This window comes from Diadema antillarum, unplaced genomic scaffold (genome assembly GCF_040938485.1).
Source record: "Diadema antillarum isolate AM-2024a unplaced genomic scaffold, OU_Dant_1.0 seq00000400_RagTag, whole genome shotgun sequence".
Taxonomy (NCBI): Eukaryota; Metazoa; Echinodermata; class Echinoidea; order Diadematoida; family Diadematidae; genus Diadema; species Diadema antillarum.
The window spans coordinates 1,939,563-1,965,650 of NW_027271391.1; the positions used below are offsets into that span (position 1 = coordinate 1,939,563).

The window sequence follows — 26,088 nt, forward strand, 5'->3', positions numbered from 1 at the left end:
TTTTGATGTTGGAAATGGTGCAATTTGATGCATGTTTTTGCGCGTTTTGTCGACGTGAAACAGTCCCACTTGGTTAAGGTAGCAGTATATTTTGATGTAGATTATCATTGAACAATTTGCCTATAAAATGCTATCATCTAAATACGCTTCTTGTATTAATCCTTTTCACTGAATATCATGAACGTGACTGAACCCGAGAGAGCGGAGAGAGCGAAGGGGGAGGGGAGGGTGCGGGAGGGGGTGTCCCCCCTCCCACAGTGAGAACTTTTTGCATTTTGATGTTGCAAATGGTGCAATTTGATGCATGTTTTTGCGTGTTTTAACGAGTTGAAACAGTCCCACTTGTTTAAAGTTGCAGTATATTTTAGTGTAGATTATTATTGAACAATTTTTATATAAAATGGTATCATTTAAATAATCTTCTTGTAGTAATTCTTACACTGAATATCATGAACACTGTTCAGCAGTCAAACAGAAAAAGCATGCACACGAGGGTGTAGATAGGGGAATATCCCCTCCCACACGAAGGTGATTTTGCATTTTCAGACCTGAAATTCAGCGATCTGTTGCAAATTTTTGGTGCAATACTTTTTCATCGAAGTGATAAAATCACGGAATTTAGCTCTTATTCTGAATGTGCACCATCTGTGTGTACACTGTATGTATAAAGTCTAGTGAGGTAGAGCTTAGGGGAAGGGGGATTCCTCCTCCCGCTCGCGGAGCTTTTGCGTTTTTAGAATTGAAATAAAGCGATCTGGGTATAGCCACAGTCTACTTCTATGCATGGCGGAAGGGTTGGGGGAGGGGCGGGCGAGCAGGGAGAAGGCGTGGGCGAGTGTTATCCCCACCCTTCCCTTCCGATTGAGCTTTTGCCTTTTTAAGGTTGAAATTGAGATATCTCGTCTACGCACATTTGATGGAATCAACATTTGGAAAATCACACACACACACACACACACAAACTGATGGGGGAGGGGGGGGGGGGACTGAGGGAGGAAAGGGTCGATTAAAAGGGGAAATTCCCCTTATACATGAGGGAACCTTGAGTTTTCGGAATATAAGTGATAAGTCTTGTGCACTCAGAATTATTCATAATTTTTTTTTGTAAATCTAAAAAGTGTACTAAGCTAGGGAAAGAGGCACAGAGGGGGAGGGTTTGGGAGGGGGTATCCCCCTCCCAAGCACGAGAGATTTTGCATATTTTGAATTGAAATTCAGCGATCTGGTGCACACTTTGAGTGAAATATTCAAAACAATATCTTATTTGATGAAAGGTTGCAAAGGAGACCCGCTTCATGTGCATGCATACAGTATACACGCATTTTTTTTCCGCCTCCCAAATCCCCGGTCCAAATCTTAGGGGGGGCGATCGCCCCCATCGCCCCCCCCCCCCCCTGGCTACGCCAGTGATGTGATATGTATGTCAAGTGGACCCTTTTGAAAATCAGCTGTGCTGAAAACGGCTATCCACCCTATTGCTGGAAATAAATAAATGAATAAATAAAATAGTAACAATTTATCATGTTTTTCTATCATTGTCGTTGTCATCCTCCTCCTCCTCTTATTTATCGTTATCATTGTCGTATTCATAGTATTAAATGGAATACACAGTGGGCCTTTTGCCTCGTTATGCAAAGACCGGTTGCTTATTCAGCATATTTTCCCCAAGCCTCGGCTAGGCTACTGGAACACATGTAATTAACATGTAATTAACACATGTAATGTCGCTGAATGTTCTTCTTTTGAACGTAGCTTGGGAGGAAATCACTCATATGATGAATTGGGTTTTAAGGATGCTTTTCCCCACAAGATTGTGAAGTCTTAGAAAGAAATCGTGGAACACATGTATAAACTTCGTCTATCTCGAGATTTCTGTGATGAAAATCACATGAAGACATGGTATTGTCAACATTCCGGTGACGCTTTAAGTTGGCTAAACGTTAAGTTAGCCCCAACACAAAACACAACACAACAGTAACCTTATAATTAGGTAAGTTTTGAAAAACAGTCTTACTTGCGCAGGTTGGAAACGGTGAGGAGAAGCTTCCGTCATTCGTGCAAGTTGAGAAGTCACTACCCGAAAGATGGTACCCCTCTTCGCAGGAGAATTCGCACCTGGTTTCGATGTCGACTCGGCGATTAGCATGACATTTGTCCGGTACAACGAGGTGGTCTGTTATCGATGACGGACTTACAAGGCAGGAATCAGCTGTACACGAAAGATTGAAGCCAGAAGATCAAAATAATCGACACTTAAAGATTTAGAGATCAAAATATGGCACAAGATATATATATATATATATATATATATAATGAGAAGAACGAGTCTCAAATACGCCATGGATCCAACGAGAAGGTTTTTTATTTACAAAATTTTCAGCCTGCCTCAGGCCTTCGTCAGTGTAGTGTATACTAAGACATCACTGACGAAGGCCTGAGGCAGGCTGAAAATTTTGTAAATTAAAAAAAAAACCTTCTTGTTGGATTCATGGCGTATTTGAGACTCGTTCTTCTTATAATAATGATTACAACATTCGAAATCCAACACGTGGAAAGTTCTATATATATATATATATATATATATATATATATATATATATATATACTGTATATCATAAAAAATTAGGTATATATATTGATAGATGGATAAAAAAGGAGATAAAGAGAGAAATTCTGAGAGGCGAGAGGCCACGCAGTACATTTCATTATGCCCTTTCATGATTTAGTTGATTGAAATAATGCTCTCTACATAATGTCAACACTGGATTGACAGCACAGTTAAGACCTAAGTGTGTAAACCTTGAAATGAAGTCATAAATAATAGGCTTCAAGAAAATTTGTAGAATCCTTACTCATCTTCAAGAGGTGTGATCTACCAGCAGAAAAAAATTAACTAGTCGCCATTCTCAATTACATGTAGGTATTTAACAAACACGGATATGGCAATTATAGGGGGCCATGCTTACCGATGCAAGTTGGAAATGGCGAGGAAAACGATCCGTCATTACCGCAGGTCGACGTGTTGCTGCCCGAAAGACGAAATCCGACGTCGCAGGAAAATTCGCACTGGGCATCGATGTCGATTCGGCTTCCGGCAAGGCAATTACCCGTTTGGACAATGAGGTGGTCTGTTATCCATGAGGGGTTGACTAGGCAAGAGTCCACTAGATATATATTTTAAAAAATAGACTAATGTAGACGCAGGGCTATTTTGAGACAAGAGAAGATTATTGACATGAATATGGAGAAAAAACATTGTGAAACCAATGAAATGACAGTAAAAACGATGCTTTCAAGCAGCTGTAGATTTATGCTTTCAGATGTCATTTCAAATTATAGCAAATTGAAGTCCTTCACACAATACCAACGTTTAAAGAATCAGCTTTGGAGACCACATAAGATAGTTTGACTATAGCACTTGTTTTGTTTGTTTGTTTGTTTGTTAGAACAGAGCCTTATATCAGTAGACAATATAAACATATCATTAAAATTGAATACATGAGATATAAGAACGACCCAAGTCCAAATTTGGCTATTGCCTTTGGAAACCATTTACGAAGTCATGCAAATAAAGATAATCATTCAAGTGGCTATTTCACGTTCAGATTTGTATGAATAACATCCCAATAACTGAAAATACTAAAAGCAGTATGAAGTTATTTATTCATTTTCCCCCAAAATTTCTCTAATGGACTTGGGTCGTTCTTATATACAGGTATTCAATTCTCATTGAAACTGCAGTGATAAGAAACAGGAGTCTACCTATGCAGGTTGGAAATGGAGGAGAAAATGTTCCGTCTCGCCCGCATGTCGAGACGGTGCTGCCTGAAAGCCGGTAACCGACGTCGCAAGAGAATTCACATCCGATATCGACGTCGACTCGTTGGCCGGCTGCGCAGTTGCCCTTACTCACAATGAGGTGCTTCGTCATCGACGACGTACTCACAACGCAGGAATCAGCTTAAAAAAATCAATCAGCATATGAAGCACAAATGACAGACTATTTGATCAAATTTGATGGACAAACAGAATATGAAGCATATCCACAGAAAATAAAACAGAATCCTCTCAGGATATTCGTCTCAACCAAACCTTGACGGAGTTTGAGTATTAAAAAGGAGGCCAGCTTTAGCCAAGGTGTTCAAAAAGTTGAAAATAGACTCATATATTACGTAGATACTATTGACTCAGTTGGTGCAGCACATTATAGAGGCAAGCAGATTTGGTCAGCAATTTCAAAGTAAGGATATACAGCATGCCGCACTGAGACAAGGGGTGGGATGACGGTGGCGTGAAGGCTGGTTTATCAATGTTATAATATATAAAGACATTTTTTTTCAGCAATGCCTTATCATCCACAATGCCCCATATGTACAGACCACTCATATTTATTCTAAAATTTGTCGGGATATTTGTTTCTCGAAATGAGCACATTTCTTTTTTAATCAATACTTTACAGAGCCAAATAAAGGTAAGATTCATCCAAGGCCGTTTATGATAGTGTTTAGTATGATCAGAGAAATTCTCACGAATCGTCACAATGTCGTTCGGTATTGAGCAAATAGCCAACCACGCAACAATGTACCAAACCAATACTATGCCACTTTTTTTCTGTTAGGAGAACAAACATCCATTATACTGTATAGTTTTATATAAATGATGCACATGACAAAGTGGATCGGCGAGATTTGAATGAGCGAGTGGTTTAAGACTGTTTCAAATTGTGTTTATACATGGGCCCGTAAATTCATTGAATACAACCAGTTTCCCCCATCATGCGTCCAGTAAACCTACAACACTATACAAGGTGTGAGCCACGCGTTAGGATTTTACCAGATGCATGGCCCGCGTTCGGATTTTTAATACCGGACGCATGGCTTAATGTGGATCAGTAAAAATCAATGCATAACAATTGACCAATCAGATTGCAGAGATTCTAAAGCCCACTGTATAATCCTAAACGACTCAAACTTAGGATGCTTACCTTGACATGACGGCACGTTTGGGGCAAAACTCCCATTGTTACAGCACTGGATTTGAGGACTGCCTACCAACTGGAATCCCGGTGTTCTACACGAAAACGAGCACGTCTGTTCACAGCTTATGCTATCACCCGGCGCACAGGTACTCAGCAAAGGATAGGAGTAGGTAGGGATGGTGCACGGTTTATCTATGTTTTTGCAAATTAGAAAAAGCAATTGTAATGTTCGGGCTATGGATGAGGGCGGAGCGGAGGGCGATGTTACATTTTTTTTTTTATATGCAACAGTCGCACTTCCAAAATGTCACACAACGATAAAGCATAACTATATTTTGATATAAATTAAGTTTAATGTACACATACACGTATATACATATTCATTTTGATATCACACTTTCTCTTAAATATCTTACTTATTTTTGACAGCACAATACTGAAATAACAGCTTGGTTCTTGAGTTATTTTTCCCCATTTATCACTGGTTCGCTTTGTGAAAAGTGCATGTAATCACGAGGCTATTAGTCCATAGAAGAGGTAAAAAACAAGCTTAAGCTTCTTCTTTTTTTTTTCGTGTTTTTTTTAACATATTACCAAGCTCACCCTAGTTGTGCCGGTCTGAAGATGGAGATGAAGAAATCTTAAAAACTTGCAGTAAACATCTTCATTTCCCTTATATTTACACCTGAGTCCCAGTAATGGAGACAGTTCTTTCGTTCATATCACACGTCGAATGAGCAATGACAGTTACGTTACAGCAAGAATAGCAGTAAAATTAACGTAATTATTCCTGAGGTCACTACAGCTTGAAGACACTATTGAGCATTGTGGTGCTAACACATACACACATACACATAAACACACACGCACACATAAAATGTGGAGCATTATGCAGACCTTTTAATTCATTTAAAAGACACCAATACGCTGCAGCTTACGTAAGAGTTTTAAAATCTTAAAATCAAAACAAACACACCTATACTTATGTAAGAATTAAAAAAAAAAACATGTTTTCATTGTAAAGCAACGTATGGATAATAATCATTATTCCCAAAGGAAGAGTAATTCACAACTGGAGTCCGTTGATGAGGTATGCAATAATGTCACTCACACTAGTTCCAGATGTTGACAACTGAAATACTCGCAGGTAATTGGTGACTGTCAAGGTTTTTGAAGAAATTAGACATTTATGTAAACAAAGTGCATCCTTTCCATGCTTAAAAGATTGGTTTGCGTATGAAGTGTGCGATTCTTAGTTGGTCAGCGAAATATTTGAGTATGTGATTCTACACGTTATGATGAGACATGGTACTTTTACTGAGTAGTAATTGAAAAGATGAGTTTTGTTTTTATGTTTTAGCTGAAGTATATACCCTGTACATGCATTTCAAGGGAATACTTATGTGATTACACATATTGAATCGTATGCAGCTACTTATGATAAAAAACCAGCTTGCACTTGTGTGAATGTGTAAGATTCATATTACGTTGATGAACATTTCTTGTGAATTATTCTACTTTTCTGAACGCATGTTTTTATATGAAATTCTGCTTTTGTATGCATTTATTAAGAGGTAGATAATGAAATGAATTATTAATTTGGGATAAATAATATCTATATGTGCAATACATTTGACACAGCATTGGTATGAACGACAATCATTCCTTTTTTATCAATGTGAAATTCTTCATTCACTTTGAGATTAATAAAATAAGCACTTAGATAATATAACGCCAGGGTATCTGAAATGAATACCGAAACGACTTTATCATATCGTCTGATCTTATTAGGTTATCTCTTTTATTATTGCATATAATTTAACTACATTGTTGTTGCTTTGCTTATGAGCAGAAACCTATAGAAGCATAATATCCTTTATGCTTAATATGGATTAGATAAAAAGTATGGAAAAAGATACATACCGTGGAGAATTCCTAGTGACGTCAGATAATCTATCATAGCCAGGCCCAAAGCGTCATAAGTTGGGCTAAGTCCGTGATGATGAGTAATAAGCAGCTTCTTCTGGGACTCAACGTCAGTCGCAGTTCCATCGTAAACCCAGAGTTCACCCCAGCTATGCACTCTGCCCCTCACTAAGTATTTGATTATGCGACAACATATAAAAACCTATCCCAGAGAAAAAAAAAAGGAAAACAGATAAACCAGAAACATCAAACAAAAAGGTTGATAAAAAAAGTGTTACACTAAATTTACTGCAAATGTATCGAATAATATCAAGGCCTCATGAATAAATGATATATTGTGAAAAAGTAACAATACACCCAAATCTCTTCTGTTTTAAAGTCTTGACAACTGGACTGATAAAAGAACATTATTCACGGTTGCAGAATGTACTGCAAGTACGAAAACACACATAAATCCGTTCGCATACTAGTACCTCTTGTTCCTGAGTCATATCAAGAAATACGAAAAATACATTGAAAAAAAAGAAAAGCAATGACCTTACAGAGAATTTGCGAGAGAGAAGATGTACTTACTGTTTTTTGGTGTGCTGGCGGTAACAATACACCTTCGAAATCAGAAATCTCGCCTGTGTCAGGGAATAGATGATATGTACAGATGAAATATTATCATCAATTCGGAGATTTTTATTTCCTGAGTTTCCTTTCGGGAAATATCGGTTTTATACTGTTTGCGTTAATTTTCATTGAAACCTCTGTTATTGCATAATCAGAGTTCTTACAAATAGTCATCAACACGCATACGCAGTACGGCTCAATTCCATTGAGTTATTTTTTCTCTCAACAAATCAGATAAAAAATGCAAACAGTATAAATAACGGATTATTTTGTTACCCGTAGAAGAGGTAAACCTATCATGAGTATTACAATCAGAGGTGAAAATACTACTCTTAAAATGCATTTTCTTCCCACTCAAAGCCATTTTCACTTTTCTATGAATTTTACAAGCAATATCTTTACTTGTGGTATGACTTGTCTGCAGCTTGTTTTTTCACCGTCACAAAAAAATTAAACTTTTCATGTCTGATATTTTTGATGTCTGATGCTTTCAGTATTGTCACCTACGCCACCTTGTAAGAATAATAATGGTAGAGACAGAGGGCTCTACCGATATCATTACCATGGCGTTATTGATTTATATACCTGGGTCGAGAGGGATTTGGTTGGTTTAAACATTTTGTCTACGGATGCACGTGCTTGCCAGTATTCGAACCATCGGGATTCGGACGTGCGATTGAAAGTGAAGAGTCTTATCCACTAGATGCCACAGCCCCCCCCCCTTTAAAACAAAAAATACATTGTCAATTAGGCACTTCGTGCAAAGTGCGAATGTAGCACATGGATGTATTCTCCCTGAAAGTAATAACAGTGGTTATATATATATTATGGGTGATTTTAACATTGATCTCTCGAAAGAAAAGCACATCCTTAGAAATAAACTTTGCAATATTTTGCAAGCAAATTTTTGTAACATTACAATTGATAAGCCTTCGAGAATTACGGTCGACTCATCAACGTTGATCGATAACATTTTTGCTAATATTGACACAGATTATTCGAAATCTGGTGTTTTGTATAGTGATATTTCTGACCATTTATCTATATTTTTCATTTGTGGAGACACACCGTATTCCCATGTTAAACAAAAAGAACGTAAGAAGAAGCGGAAATTCACATTAGAAAATATTTCATTACTCAACGATGATTTAATCACGGAAACATGGGATGATGTATTACTTTCTACAGACCCAAACATTGCTTATGACACCTTCTGGAATATATTTCTTTCTTATTTTGACAAACATATCCCCACAATTGAAAAGAAAAAAGAAAAAAAAAACCAAACAAACAAAAATCCGTGGATAACAGAGGGAATTTTTCGCTCCATTAAGAAAAAATGTTTTATATAGATATAGTTTACGGTATCCTGATAACGATAATGTTAATCGATAGAAATTATACAGAAATAAACTTACACAGATTATCAGGCTTTCCCGCAGAATGTATTATACGGAAGCTTTTGAAAATGCTACTGGAAATATGTCAGCCACTTGGAAGGTTATTTATGAGGTCATTGGTAAGCAAAAGAAGGTGTCAACATTTCAAATTACGAATAACGTACAAACACTTTGTAATCCTAAAGATGTAGCATGTTGTTTCAATGAGTATTTTGTTAATGTAGGTCCTAGTCAAGCTTCTAAGATCGATCATACACAGACAGATTTCTCGCAGTATTTAGGCACGTCAAACCATAATTCATTATTTTTCAAACCAACAGATTTTAGTGAGAGCCTTGATATTGTACATTCTCTAAAATCAAGTTATACATGTGGTCATGATGAAATGAGCACGTCTTTTTTAAAACAAATTGTTGGGAGTATATTGACACCTTTAGTACATATTTGTAATTTGTCGTTGTCAACTGGTATATTTCCGAACGCATGTAAAATTGCAAAAGTTATTCCAGTATACAAAAAAGATGACTCTTCTCTTGTCTCAAATTACCGACCTATCTCTATTCTTCCTAGTCTTTCTAAAGTCATAGAAAGGCTTGTTTATAACAGACTGGTTTTTTGTTACAAAATGATATACTGAGCCAAGACCAACATGGTTTCAGGAAATTTCATTCTACACATATGGCACTAGCCCAATTGTACGACAGAGTGTCGACTGCCTTAGCTGAACAAAAACATGTCATTGGTGTGTTTATGGACCTGAGCAAGGCATTCGACACTCTTGACCACACTATCCCTTTACGCAAATTACATTGTTATGGAGTTCGTGGCATTCCACTGGAATGGTTTGAAGATTACTTTATCAAATAGACAGCAGTACGTATACTAGGAATCGGTAAACTCTGAAGTTTTACCCATACATTGTGGCGTCCCGCAAGGATCCATATTGGGACCGCTACTATTTCTAGTGTATATAAATGATATTACAAATTCATCTAAGTTACTGCAATATATTCTGTTTGCCGATGACACCAATGTATTTTGTTCCAGTTCTGATTTTCATTCGCTTTTAAGAACTCTAAAAATTGCCGAAATTATCTACATGGTTTAAGAGCAATAGATTATCACTCAACTTAAAAAAGACAAATTTTATTTATATTCATAATAAGAAGCATAAAAATGAAATGCACCATTTAGATATTATGGTGGATGGTACATTGTTGGAACAAAAATAAAGTGTCAAATTTCTTGGAATATATATAAATGAAAATATGAAATGGAATGCTCATGTGCGATACATCTCAGATAAAGTGTCTCTGTAAGCTTAAGTATTATGTCCCAAAGAATATTTTATTTATGCTTTATAATTCGTTGATGTTATCGATCATCTCATATTGTAACATTGTTTGGGCAACTGCAAAACGTCACATCGACAGCATATTGCTTCTACAAAAGAAAGCTATACGTATATGCACCAATTTAGGTTATCGGGACCATTCAGATCCTTTGTTCGTAGAATTAAAAACACATAATAATTGCTAAAGGTAAATGACATTAATTTTCTGCAAAATTCACTTTTTATGTTTCGTTTGTATAACGGTCAGTTGCCATCTTCTTTTTTCTCATTATTTCAGTTAAACAAGGACATACATTCTTATCCCACTAGGCAATCTGATAAATTTCATTGACAAAATCCTAAAACGGTGATGGCTCTGTAGTCAGACTCACTGGACCAGATATTTGGAACTCTCTTCCTTCTGAAATTCGAACTCTTAAGTCTATGTATTCTTTTAAGAAAGCTGTAAAGACAATGCTGCTCTCTGGATATCAGTGATCTTATTTATAATGTCATTGTAATTGTATTGTATATGAAATTCCCTCGTGGGAATATCGCCGTTCAGATTTTATTGCGTAATGTTATGTAACCGACCATGACCTGTAACTGTTCACCTGTTCCTCGGTGAGAAAATATTTTGCCATGCTTTACTATTAAGTGATCCAGGTGATCTAACTTTGTGTATTAGCGAAAACAGACAGACCTCTCCTCTCTCCTTTCTTCTATCTTATCTCTATGCAAGTCATCCCTCCCTCCTATTTTCCTATATGTTATGTATTATGAGGGCTGCATGCAAATCAAGCAATGCTTAAGCTGTAGCCCTTCTGCGTTATTCATTGCATCACTGATATGTTCTTTTGTACATTGTAAAGGCAATGAAGAAACTTTATTGCTGTATATTCTATAGGTAATGAAGAAACTTACTTTGTTACAATTAATGTTTATATATATATATATATATATATATATATATAATATGTATGGCACCATCAATGTAATAATATGTGTATGTATCGGCATGAGCAATGATATAATGCAGGAACCAATAGAATCAAATCAAATCAAATTAAGTCTCGTAAAGCAACGACCATTTATTACTTGCTTAATTAAGAACAATCATACCTGGGTCTGTCACGTACTCTACAGGTCCTTCACCGTGTAAGGTCCTCAAACAACCTGTGGATTACAAGATGCAAGAGACTGTCACATTCCGTATCTCTCGCTATCGACTATATTGAATGATTTTCTATTTGCTTTTTCTTTTTAGATGTTCTTCGAATATCTGGGCGTACCCAATCCGTTTATTACAAGCTACTGAAATCTCCGTAGGCTTTGATGCCCAGAATCCCCCAAGTACCCGTAGACGACCAGTCTACAAGTATTAGGTACACTCTGAGATATAAGGGTGCATCATTCGGACCACAAAGGTGCAAAGTTTCACCTTTTGGTACTCCAATTGTGACACTGGTCTGAAAGCTACAAAATTGCACCCGTAAAGGTGCTCCCGGTGTTACACTGGTAAAGGCGCAATGTTGAACCTATACACTTACAGTGTAAGCGTTTCTGCAATTTCACTCATTTCATATAATTTTATTTCATTTCCAACAAAATAATAAAGTACAATAACATTTGCGATGCGATTATGCAATAATTCAAGTAGGGTAAAAATCAAAGATGATTAGTAAAACTTTTAATGCACATACACGTACAATGTATGTGAGTAACTTGTATTTACGCGCAATTATAGTCACATACATTTTCGATAAATATAGCATGTTGAAGAAAGAAATCATGCACAACAACAACAACAAAAAGCAAGGATATACTCATAACAGGAACTGTGATCGGTTGCATTCGTATCACTTAAAATTGATTGTTGTTACAATTCATAAAAGTCTTTATGTTTACAGCAATTTATTTACTCGTACAAATTGTTAACAAATAAGCCTAATTCATTTTACAAGTGGTCCTGCTCTATCATGCACTATATGATAATTCTATACATACACTCATAATGAAATATCAGTATAGATATATAAATATTAGAAAATAATGCAGAAGTCATGTGTAAAATGTGTTATAGTTTCAATTGATATAAGACACTTTTTTGTTGTAAATGATTCTATAAAAAAAGATATACATGCCGTACATAATAACAAAAGTAACAAAGCACGTACCGATGAAGACGCAAATCGAAATAGCTGATGACACTTTCATGATGTAAACACGTTGGCAGTCAGACCCGAAATTTCTTGCCTATGGCCTGGACGTGAGAAGCCCGCGTGAAGTCTTTCTGCACGTGAAATGGATTTGAAAAATTTGTTAATATCGTTCTTTTCATCTTTGCATTTTCTCGGAGTACGTTAATGAAGATTTCTAAAACTTAATGGGTTTTAACGGACTGCAAGGAAGTTAAAACAATTTACTCTTGAAGGACACAGTAGCGATGTTGCCGGGCAGATATAGGGCAGGGGGATTACGCAACAGGTGACCCCTGCTCTTGCTGCCCCTCTCGTTTGCGGGGGTAAGCGCACGCGGTGAAGAAATTACTTAGGTAGCGTCATTCGATGGTGGTTTGTCGTGGAAGCAGGAAGTAATTGAGGAGGCTCCTAATATTGCTTCGCATTCAACGCGGGCTCTTGCAAGCGGGCGATCTGCAGATTCGCACATGTCTGCGCAAATTGCGGCTCCTCTACCCACACAGCTCAAGCCTGCACGCGGGGCGCTGTCAATGGCACCCAAAAAGACTCTCGGCCCATCCCCAATTAACATTGAGCGCGTGATCCCCTTTCTGCGCAATTATCCGGATAAGACAGCTGCAGTTAACATTATTGAGGGCTTTCGTTTTGGTTTCCGTTTGGGTTATACGGGGGAGCGGGTCGCTCACGAGTCACGGAACCTGGTCTCAGCGACAGCACACGCGCAAGTTCTACATCGTAAATTGTTCAAAGAGGTTAGCCTGGGGAGAATAGTCGGTCCATATGTCTCACCTCCTTTTCCAAGATTTCGCTGCTCCCCAGTTGGGGTGGTGCCAAAGAAGGTGCCAGGGGAATTTCGCATGATCCAACACCTGTCAGCCCCTCGCGGTGCATCCGTAAATGATTGCATTGACCCGCGCGATTGTCAGGTCAGGTATTCTACTTTCGATGACGCCGTTGACCTCGTAACGCGTTTGGGGCAGGGGGCAGTCATGGGAAAAGCGGACATACAGTCTGCCTTTCGTCTTATCCCCGTGCATCCTGATGATTTTGAGCTACTGGGCATGCGCATAGATGGTCTATATTATTACGATCGTTGTCTTCCGATGGGCTGCTCGGCGTCGTGCGCGATTTTCGAGCGTTTCAGTACCTTTCTTGAGTATTGTTGTAGAAATATCGCTGAGTCGGATGGCGTATTGCATTATTTGGACGATTTTTTCTTCGCAGCTAGCTCTCGACGTGAATGCGCCAGTCTAATGCGTTCTTTCCTTGCAATGTGTGAGCGGTTTGGGGTGCCAGTGGCTAATGACAAGACTACGGGTCCTGTCACCGTTATCGAGTATTTGGGGCTCACAATCGACTCTGTTTCGCTTACTGTACAGGTCCCAGCAGAGAAGGTGGTGGCTTTGCGCGCTGATCTAGAGGAAGCCACCTGTTGCCAAAAGCTTACACTCCGGCGTTTGCAGTCGCTAATAGGCAAGCTTAATTTCGTCTGTCGCGCGGTCGCACCTGGGCGAGCGTTCTTGCGGAGACTAATTGACCTTACAATTGGGATAAAGCAACCATTTCATAAGGTTAGATTGACCCGCGGCGCCCGAGAGGATTTGCGTGCGTGGCTCACCTTCTTAATGCAGTTCAATGGCACCGTGATTAGATCGGCAAGCGAATGGACTTCGAATAGCGCGTTCAGTTTTTATACAGACGCTTCGGGTAGCATTGGGTTTGGCATCTACTTCGATGGGGAGTGGGCGCAGGGCAGATGGCCCGCCGGGGTGCTGCGGGAAAAACATTCCATCGCATATTTGGAGTTTCTTCCCATTGTCATCGGAGTGCAAGTTTGGGGAAAGCGCATTGCTAATCAGAAGGTGCTGTTTTGCTCAGATAATCAGACGGTAGTGCATGTCATAAACAAGCAGAGCTCTAAATGCCCACGCATTATGGCCCTGGTCAGAATTTTCGTAGTGTGCTGCCTCGAGCGCAACATTTGGTTCAGAGCACGTTACGTCCCCGGTTGCCGTAATGACATAGCTGATTCTTTGTCTCGTTTTCAGATGGAGAGATTCCGTTTGTTGGCACCACAAGCAGATCCCCACGAGACCCCCCTGCCACGCCAGCTGTGGGAGAGCTTGTGCTAGAACGAGAGAGACTCCTATCCCAATCCCGGGCTGCTAGCACGCACAGCACGTATACACAGGCATGGGAATCTTTTCAATCTTTTCGATCGGCTTATCATTTCAGCCTCAGCGCTAACCCCACGCTCGAGCAGATTGTGCAATTTATAGCCTACCTGTCCCTTAACGGTTACGCAGCTGCCACGTTGGCCACCTATATCGCGGGGCTCTCCTTTCATTTGCAGTCACGCGGGCTACGTGACGTCACACAGTGCTTTATCGTTAGGCGCATGCTGGACGGCAGCAAACGTGGTCGCATCTCCAGGGACGTGCGCTGCCCGATCACCTTACCCATATTAAGCCGCATGCTTGTGGCTCTCCCACACGTGTGCGCTTCGTCATTCGACGCGTTGCTGTTTCGAACTGCTTTCCTAGTAGCTTTCTTTGCGTTTCTCCGGGTTGGGGAATTTACCGTCCGCGCCCGAAACCACACCCCCACTCTCAGATTGATTGACGTTCGCCTGCACAGCGGCAAGGCAGCTTTGGAGCTACACCTCCGTTCTTCCAAGACTGACCAGGGGGGTGCCGGTTGTTATATAATCTTGCCTAGCAACGAATCCAAGAGCTTATGTCCAGTAGCAGCCGCTAGTGCCTACGTGGCTGTGCGTCCACGTGGTAGCGAAGCTTTCTTCGTGCGTTATGACGGGGCCCCCCTAGTTAGGAAGGATTTCAATAACATATTAAAGCGCTCCGTGGAGTTCGTACGCCTCCCAGTCGCACTATTTTCTTCTCATTCGTTCCGTATTGGAGCGGCCACGTCAGCTGCCACGGCAGGCATTCCGGATGCAAGGATTAAAGGCATGGGCCGGTGGTCGTCTAATACATTTAGACGCTACATCCGAATTGATAAGATTTTCTCATAATAGCGCACATTATTGTGGCGCTTATTGAGCGTTTCGGGGTTTACAACCCAAGTAAAGTTTTGGTTTGAAAGCGAAAATAAGTTTTTATCAATCTTTTGAAAGCCAAATGTTCTTCACTCTTAGCTTTAATTATATGTTTCAAGTTGGGGTAAGGGCTACCCAATCGTTATTATCGTATACTGAGAGTTGTAAACTGAGAGTTATCAATATGCCAGTGCATTACAGTTGCATTACAGTTGCCGAACGCTGTCTTACATTAGTCAAAGTACAGATAGGGCAACAAAGTTTGTTTTCATGCCAAAGTTAGCACCCTCCCCCCCCCCCCCCCCCATCCATTTCCATTTCGGATACCGCGCTTCTCGTCTCTTTTTCTCTCTTTCTCTCTTATCACAATACAGGCGTAAGAGTGATCGCAGACGGGGATTCAGGGGAGCGACGAAGCGGGCTCGGGCTATCCTGCTGGGACTCGCTCTTCGGACATGCATAGTAATAAGGTCATTAGCATCTCCACCTTCGCGTTGCTGCCTGGTCGGCTCCGTTTACACAGGAGGTCAGAATCATCGACTTTTATAGTGTGCGTTTACACAGGAGGTCAGAATCATCGACTTTTATAGTGTGCGTTTCAACCCGGGGCAACTTTATCCTATCATTCCTTGGTAGTCGCTGTCAGGCTACCATGATATCATCCCACTACCGATCTCGAACTGCCTGGTCTTTGTGTTATACATTGTTCCGAATGGATTAAAGCACGATACATACCAACTAACAAACAGACAAGCCAAAAAAAATAAATAAATAAAGCAATATTCTCGCGTCATTATAATGTCAGCCATGGGCTGGAGCACAGGTGTATTTAGCGGCAGGGAGCAGTATTCTTAAATGGACCCAAACAGGCCATGGCATTGACTTTCGACAGAAGCCGGTTCCCCGCAGGATTGTAGGTTCTGCTTCCTCTTTTCCGCGTTATTCGGGTTTACATACTTGACTGTTTTACCTTGTATCATACATTCCCTTGTTTGGGCCCTTCAAGACACAGTTTAATATTGTGGCCAACCGTTCTCATATAATAATGTTAACTCTATTGGCATGGATTACAACTAAACACGTAGATAAATGAATACATTAGTAAGTAAATAAATTAGAAATATAATACGAACTCGTAAAGTAGCGGCCCGTCAGTGTTGTGCCATCTGGATTATTGTTCGGCCGTGTACATTCATGTTTCACTATTATAGGTTGTATATATGTTATATGCTAGTCTGGGGGTAGCGGGCATGCTCTAGTAGGGTCTTGATTGGTTGCGTATGAATTTAGGGGATTATAAAGGAGCTGCTCCGTTGAGCTCCTTGGATGATTGGAGATAATGATGTCCGTACTTCTCGGTGACTCTGTTATCCTATGGCGGCGGACCCTGGGGGTCCGTTTGGCCGTATTTTGATAAAATTAAGCCGCTATAGGATAACATCTGCTTTAAAGTACAGTTTGAATCGTTCATAATTATATTCCTCTCGAGGTAAAGGGGGCTTTGTTCTGGTAACATACTTTTGGATGCAATTCTATTTACCGGCGAGTAGCGAAGCAGGCTGACCTTAGTACCACGAGGATGGATTGTTATCTAAGCCCTCCGTAAATATGCGAGTCTTGGGGCAGTCGCGCTGGTCGGTGACTGCTTCATGGCGCGGACGCAAGGGATCGGAGTTGGTATATGTGCCCTCGTGAAGCACTTGTTAATGCGACCAGAACAGGTGTTTGGGTTTTATTTCCTGCCAATTTCGCTATCGGTGCGGCGGGGCAGATGGACTTTTACGGGTGGCTTTGCTTTCGCTTGATATACCAGTTGAGTAACATTGGTTTACTTACACTGCGTTCACATTGTCCCCCGCGCCGCGGGGAAAGTCCCGAGCTGTGGGACTTTCTCCTCCAAAACCATAATGTGAACGCTCGCTGGGACTTGTCCCCTCGTCCCCGCGAATCAAGTCGGGTACGGGGACAAGATTTGGAGGGGAGAGTGACCTTGGGGCGAAATTGATAGCGTCCAGCTGTGGTCATCAAATGTGCGCATGCGCTATGCCTGGCAGAGCTCGCCCCAAGCCCCAATTGCCCCCACAGCTCGGGGACAGATGAGATACCAATGTGAACGGTCAGTCGTAAAAAAGATAAGATCTCTTGAGGCTGTCCCCGCGGCGCGGGGGACAATGTGAACGCGGGGTATATGAATTAAGGGCCCTTGTCACAGAGGCTATAAACCCCCTTCATCTCGGGATGCATAATGCTGTGAAGTGTATTACTATTGTACGTGTTTGGAATGGTGTAAGAAGTTCTCACTATATCAAAATGTATATGCAAGATCGAACTCGTTATTATGGATAAGCACGTTGTCATTCGATTGTATGGATTATATAACTTATGGCTTCCACGATTAAACCACCATAACCGCAGATTTGGTTTTCCATGTCTTTTTATTGTGTCGTAGCAAGGAGTAATGGGTTTTAACGGACTGCAAGGAAGTTAAAACAATTTACTCTTGAAGGACACAGTAGCGATGTTGCCGGGCAGATATAGGGCAGGGGGATTACGCAACAGGTGACCCCTGCTCTTGCTGCCCCTCTCGTTTGCGGGGGTAAGCGCACGCGGTGAAGAAATTGCTTAGGTAGCGTCATTCGATGGTGGTTTGTCGTGGAAGCAGGAAGTAATTGAGGCGGCTCCTAATATTGGATTTCGTGCATTGTCTTACACGTTGAACTTCGAAACCCACCTCCTCCCCGTCCGCCTCCTGCAAATCTTGGATTGGTATTTCATTTCTTATGGGTGTTTCGATAATTGATAACAAAGTACATAGGGGGCAAGCTTACCTACGTATTTCCATACGGGCGTCGTAATGGACGTTTCGGTTTTGATGGAAACGGATGTGCCGATTAATGATAACAATATTTGAATGGATATCAGGGAGGCATGGGTTGTAAGGTAACAGTGGGATAGTGTGGCCATTCTCAAGAGCGTAGCTTGGTTGCACCGCGCAGGTGGACCGCAGGGGAATTTTCCGGCGACATTTTCCCTTCATAATAATGGTGGTTGAGAAAGCTGAAGGGTTTTTTGCTGGTTTTTCGCCCCTGCTTGGGGGTTGCCATACTTTGCGGCCGTATTTTGATAAAATTAAGCCGCTATAGGATAACATCTGCTTTAAAGTACAGTTTGAATCGTTCATAATTATATTCCTCTCGAGGTAAAGGGGGCTTTGTTCTGGTAACATACTTTTGGATGCAATTCTATTTACCGGCGAGTAGCGAAGCAGGCTGACCTTAGTACCACGAGGATGGATTGTTATCTAAGCCCTCCGTAAATATGCGAGTCTTGGGGCAGTCGCGCTGGTCGGTGACTGCTTCATGGCGCGGACGCAAGGGATCGGAGTTGGTATATGTGCCCTCGTGAAGCACTTGTTAATGCGACCAGAACAGGTGTTTGGGTTTTATTTCCTGCCAATTTCGCTATCGGTGCGGCGGGGCAGATGGACTTTTACGGGTGGCTTTGCTTTCGCTTGATATACCAGTTGAGTAACATTGGTTTACTATATGAATTAAGGGCCCTTGTCACAGAGGCTATAAACCCCCTTCATCTCGGGATGCATAATGCTGTGAAGTGTATTACTATTGTACGTGTTTGGAATGGTGTAAGAAGTTCTCACTATATCAAAATGTATATGCAAGATCGAACTCGTTATTATGGATAAGCACGTTGTCATTCGATTGTATGGATTATATAACTTATGGCTTCCACGATTAAACCACCATAACCGCAGATTTGGTTTTCCATGTCTTTTTATTGTGTCGTAGCAAGGAGTAATACGCTTTTATAGCGAGATTAATTCAACAAATTGTTTAACAAAGAACGGGTCCATTCTGTTACACTGTATTTATGTTCATTTCAATGTGTGATAATTGTCTACCACGACGCTTTATACACGCAGTGTATTTTTTTATTTGTTTGATTTATTTGTTTAATGTTTTTTAAGGAAAAGAATGTAATATCAATATCAAATCTTCAAAAGCTTACTCTTGACCCTTTCTGTGCCAGGGACTCTGGACGGTGTCTACAACGCTTTGTTGGGTTTGTGTGTTCCAAACGGCATTCAAAACACACAAAGGGATAAGGAAATAGCTGGAATCGTGAACCTTTTCGGATAATGTATACGCTTCCATGGAGCATATGCTTGCACTCTTGTGTAGATTCTTTTTCGTATTGCGTAAACGTTAACAACATGTAGCACTTTCCTGCGAGTTTTAATTCTAACCCGAGGTGGACTGCGTCACAATCGGTGGCCAATTTCCTATTCCAAACAATTTGTATGGGAATTATTTCAATTCATAACCTATTTAACAGGTAATGATGTGTATATAATATATATATATACATCATACATCATATAATATCATGATATAATATCATGATATAATATCATGATAATCTTACAATAATCTTACAACTATAGCAAGGACAACGAAACAAATCAATCGGGCCTAGTTCCATTTTCATTCCTTCAACAAGTAGATTTTGTAATCATTGTATTGTAACTTTTCTCACTCATGATAGGAGATAGCCTTTGCTAACCCTTTCCAAGCCAAGGAAGTTCTTTAACGTATTGCATTGTACGAATATTGCATGTTTGTATGTAAGCGAACCTTGACATTGTCACCTCACATTATTGTAAGCATTTTAACTTCTTTATTCGTGCTCTTGCAAGAGTTACAATCCTCTTATATGTATATCATTGTTCGATGGTTAAGATTTCGGAAGTCTGAAAACATTTCGACAAGCATTTCTGGGATTCTTAATGACATATTCCGCACAACAACAACAAACAAATATCAGCTTTTTTCGTCTGTGGATCATCAGCAGTTAAGAATATATGCATCACTGACCGAGCATCCCAGACTTTTATTGGACCATGTATTTCATTATCACTTGAAACTGGACTACACGCCTCATCGCTTGTAAGTGTCTTTAGTATAGTAACACCAACAGATCCAATGAATACGTTGTGGTTATGCCCATTCCCATTCAGAGTTGTTTGTGTGTGAGAGTTTGTATGTGCAGGCCGTCCTTGGAAGTTAGAAGAGCTGGACGTAATGAGAGCGGGAGACAGATCGCGAAGAACAAACATGTTTGCCAAGTTGATGTTTGCTGAGTTTCCTGCCGGGTTCAAAGTACATTATATACTTTCCTTTTTTTATGGCGGATGACAATGTGCAAGCGCTTAGAAATGATGTTTTAAAGGAAACCAAGACAAAATGGAAAAGTGGATTGAGTGAAAGCAGCAACATTACTAGAACACATTAGTGAAAGTTTGGGGAAAATCGGACAATCGGACAATTTTTAAAATTATGAATTTTTAAAGTTTTGGTGTTGGAACCGCTTGATGAGGAGACTACTAGAGGTCATGATGTCATGAGTGGACAACAATATAATGGAAATGTAAAGAGAATTCAACAAAAAATTAACTTTTCTAGCATAATGAAAGAGCACTTGACTAACCTCTTTCAAAAAGCTGGGGGAATAATTGCTACCCTTAACATAATTATGTCAGTATCAAGTTGATGGAATGTGTAATTTTCATGAAAACATTCTTTTATTTTCATTTTTTTCAAAAATTTCAATCAGCATTAATCTTTGAGTTATATTTTCCTTTGAAATTCACTTTACACACACACACACACACACACACACACTGCATGGATGACCAAAATCTGAGATTTTCACAAACTTGGAAAATAAATTTTGTATGTTAGTTTTGCAGTGATGATGTATAAATGAAAGCCAGACAGTTACCCTTTTCCTGTGATTCAAACGGTATCAAATTTTGCATTTTTCATAATGGCTCCCCTTTGAACTTCGACAACCTTGTATTCATTTGTTTAACATTCTGATTGTGCCCATTTAACGTTTATTTAATCAACTGACTATAGTTCTTTCACCACCTGTCTCCTTTTAGCACTTGGCTACGAGGATTTTGATAACTTTAAATGTTTTAGACAGTCAAGCGATTTTTAAGTTTCGCTTTCATTTCCTGATCTAAAATTTGTTTGTGTTTTCTTTAATTCACGTTGTGTCTAGTAACCATCGAAGAAGACAATAACAGAAGATTTGGTGCATCATAAGGAAGTCACTGGAAATAAATAAAACCATCACGTGTTATCTCATCTTTCTAAACTGTACTTTGACTATCAAATTTATCAAAATCACCAGTTGAAGATTAAGAACAAATCGGACATTGCTGATTATCAGAGACTTTGATAGTGACGGCATTTTTTTTTTGTGAAGAAATATTTTCGTTGCTGTCTGCTTCTCACAGGAATTCTAATGTGCTCAATGCCCGAGAAATATTGTGTTATTCATTGATTGAAGTTTACATACTGATTGAGTCATTAAATCATTATAACCCTCTTGTCATAACCAACAAGCCAAATTGTCACTGATATTGTGTACAAGCATTTTGTCAAAGGTAATAACAAAGTTCAACCAAGGTTTATCGAATTTTATTGTTACAGCTATGAGAACAACCTCAATGATTAAATGCTGCTGTTGAAAATTACAGGGTCACAAATAAACAAAAAGCAACAACAAAAACACTCAAATTTACCCGTGAGCTATGCTCTCTAACGTATACTGAGCTAATCCTTCAGCAGCAAATGAAAACAATTCATGACAGTATGATTATGATGCAATATGACACACTAAACAAACTAATCACTAAAGGACAGTCGAATAGAGGTGCTTGTGGTCATAACGATTTTATGCTTCTCTCACATGTTTTTTTTTTTTGAGCGCTCACATGTTTTTTTTTTTCATTCTTCAACCTGGAAATCGGTTCACCCCGGAGTTTGCATAAACACTCTCGTTTCCTGACATTGTGCGGTCTATAAAGTACGTGATTCGTAGAGAAGAACAATGCTAACAACACTTCACATCCCTTTCAACGCACAATGGGAAAATCCAAACTCATGAAAAAACGTAAAGAAATGTATTACCAAGTCAATTCAACAGACATAATTATTTGAAACAAAATTTGATTCAAAATTAGAAATGTCGCTATGGCGACTGGTATGCCTCCGCCATTATGCATGGTTCTTCCAATAAGTCTATAGTACGTCTTGACAATGTGTGATGACAGTTTCACGTATTTGGGAAAAAAAATAAAAATGACATGTTTGTCACAAATGTGGTGATTGTTCTCCTTCCTTGAAGTAGGTTTAATTGGATTAATGGCTATATTGTTTAAGAGAGCAGTAATTAGGGGATTTGACGATTATTACTTGGCCTTTAACATGCATTGACTATTAAAGTTCCAAAGTATGGAGAAAAAAGTGTAATTTCAGCATTAAATAGCAACATGTTAACATTTCAACCTGGCCTTTGACCCTTGACCTTTGACCCCGTGACCCTAAAATTACCCAGGGAATCACTGACAGGCAGTACATGATGTACGAAGTTTCATGATGATACCTTGGGCCACTTCCGAGATATGGAGGAAGAAGTGAACTGTAGCCTTTTCACTTGACCTTTAACATTTGACCTTTTGGCCAAAAACTTTCCCAGAGAATTTCCATTTCGTGATACATGTATACACTGAGTTTCAAGAAAGAACAGACTTTGAGCTTTAAAAATAATGTATAACTCAATTCACCCAGACTCTCCTTACCTGACTAAGCAATGGAAAGAAAGCATACACTCTAGAAAAAACAAAATTAATGTGGACTGAGAAAAATAAGCTCTAAAGTACAGTGCACTCCCGTCATAACTAACACGGTTATAAAGAAATTTCGGTTATAACGAAGTAAGAATTCGGACCGCAACATTTTTTGCTCTTTGCTTTTTTATCATTTATTTGTTCGGTTATAACGAAATTTGGATATAACGAAAGAAAATTGCCGTTCCCGAGGACTTCGTTATAACGGGAGTCCACTGTATAGGGTCTATTCTAGCGCTTAATCTATACCAAGCCGTGCACTGTGCAATGAATGGGACAAAAACAGGATGTCAAACTACATAACAACAACATGAAGGGATTATAAGTCAATCTGAAATTAAAAATCGTCTGTTAACACATTCTATCGATGACTAATATCAAATTTCCAAGCAATAGCAATAACTTTTCAAAAGTTATAAGAGTTGAAAGTAAAGAGTATGTATCTTTTTTTTTTTTGATACATGAAAAGGGGATCTCTTGGGCACACCTGACTACATTATTCTATAAAAAGATGTTCTACCCAAAAAAAAAAAAAAAAAAATGCTAAGAACACAAAACCCCATTTGTTTTATCATCCTAAACTTTAGCATAATGTAGGAGAAGAATTCCTCTTTCAGAAAATACGAACAACTCAAGATTGACTACGCTGACCCGTTTCACCTTTGTTGAGTCTTCATGTAAAAGCAGGACTGGAGACTTTTTGTTGGTTTTGTGATGCACGGTCACATATGATATCTAAGATAACCAAATAAAAATGTCCCGGTGTCATGAAGCTGCCCTACCTACACTCACTCAATAACACAATCTTCCTGTCACACACACACACACACACACACACGCACACACACACACACACACACACACACACACACACACACACACACATAAATGGAAGTCGCGTCGGCCATTTTGAGGTTTGATGCCGACATCGTTTCCCCTTTGCAAAGCGTCATGTGAATAGCAAGGTTACAACGACAAGTTTATCTGTGCACTATCGCTGAATACGTGACCAAGGACAGGATTTCAGCACTAGAATGCATCTGGTTTTCCACCTCCTCAAATGCTTGTGTTTTATTCCCCCTCTTCCCCTCCCCTTTGCCTTCACAATTATAGACTGAACGATTGAGTCTGGAAATGTTTTCTGTAAGATACAAGGATCCAGTTGAGCTGAAAATACAATGCTATGAATATATCAGAAGTACCTGGAAAAAGACAAATTTTCCTGTCTTTGTCCCCAAATAAAACATAACAAAAATCAATTCAACTGAACTGAATTCAAGTTTGTTTTCATTTTTTGACAAAAACTTAGCATACACTTCACTTTCTTTTGTAACAGATAATTAATGTTAACAAGGCGTTGTGAAATGAACAGATTATACAACAATAATGAGACCTTATAGTACAATGTATATACTGATACATTGTAATGAATAATCAAAATGAATGACATGCAATGTACGAAAAATGAAGGGTCCCACTGAAAAGACAATGCTTATTGGTATGTGGACCCCTCTGGCAGCTGTCTGAGAATCAATATCAATGGAAAATAGGTTGAAAAAAAATGTGGAATCCCACAAACAAGACAGAGTTACAAATATCAAATGAAATGAAACTGGGACAACATGACGACTTGAAAGAAGATTGACATAAAATGAGACTAGACAAATATGACAAGATAAGATGAGACAAGACTATTAGCATGAAGGGAGAAGATAATACAAAAGAAATTATGTCGAAAGTATTGTGACGGATGGAAAGGAGAAGAAACATAGAGGAATTGCAAAAATGCCTCGAATAGACTCTGCTCTTATTAGAAGCCCAGCTGTGTTTGGGCAATAGTGGCTAATATAAATGCAGATTCTTCCAGTGTAACCAAGTACGGCTACAGGCTAGCTCGATTCAGTTCAATCATACAATTGTACAATAGAAAGCTTCAACCTCCTTTTAAATGAATATACATATAGAAGGAACAATTTCATGTCTTGATTCAGGGAATTAGTCTACGTAAGTGCTCATCTTAGGATAATCATCTTTTCACTTTACAACTTATATGACGGACTCGATGAGCTCATTTCTTGCCCATTGCGTTTACCAATGATGACGTTTCTCAGGTTGACTTTTCTCCATTATGAATACATGAGAAGACTTTGCATCTATACTTCTCGATCGCAAGATACTCCTAATGCGTATCCTCAGTCTGCCTGAAGCATGCGCATCTTACTCTTAACTGCCATTTGCATTCATTCCACACGTGATATGGCATGGCTTCACCGACTGAGAATGGAAGATCGACCCTAAAGCTCAGATGGTCCAGCAGAAAGGTGATGACTACGATTTAAAAAAGAAAAGAAAAGAAAAGAAAAGAAGAAGAAACCAAGCACTCACCTTGCGTATCGTTCAAGATTTCTTCTTGAGGGTAGACTTTGGTGTGACTTTACATCCTCAATTTACAATAGAAATCGGCAGTCAAATGTGAAAGTTTCCGACACGCGATGCACAAGGACATTCAATAGGTAGTCTGCTAGTACTATCAATGTAGCACGGTCCGGATGGACTCATGTGATTGCGCATGCTCATAACTGTTGCCATATACTGGTGTGTTATCACTAATCTTTACGTAAATAGAGATCACTATGTGTTTTGCATATTATAGTACTCGGTGTATGGTATAGAGTTTCCAATTGAACACAGACTGTAATGGCCATGGATGGGGATTTTCCCTATGACGTATTCCCCTCAGTGCCCTCGACACTCTCTTCCTCTCCCTCTCTCTCTCTCTCCCTCTCCCTCTCTCTCCTTCTCTCTCACTCACAATGTGTTTGCCAGCGCACCAGAGGTCCTATGTACAGAACCTCTTTGGCTA

General features: G+C 39.5%; 1 protein-coding gene across 1 annotated transcript in view; it reads right to left on the reverse strand.

The window, feature by feature from the left end:
- Window positions 1–25,741, reverse strand: part of LOC139732132 (uncharacterized) — a 113,654-nt gene extending 87,913 nt beyond the window's left edge. The window contains exons 1-2 of the mRNA XM_071643006.1: window positions 25,611–25,741; window positions 12,430–12,545 (exon numbers count right to left, since the gene is read on the reverse strand). Coding sequence (XP_071499107.1) covers window positions 12,430–12,469 — 40 coding nt within the window. The 5' untranslated portion in view covers window positions 12,470–12,545; window positions 25,611–25,741. The remainder of the gene's footprint in view (window positions 1–12,429; window positions 12,546–25,610) is intronic.
- Window positions 25,742–26,088: the final 347 nt, after the last annotated feature.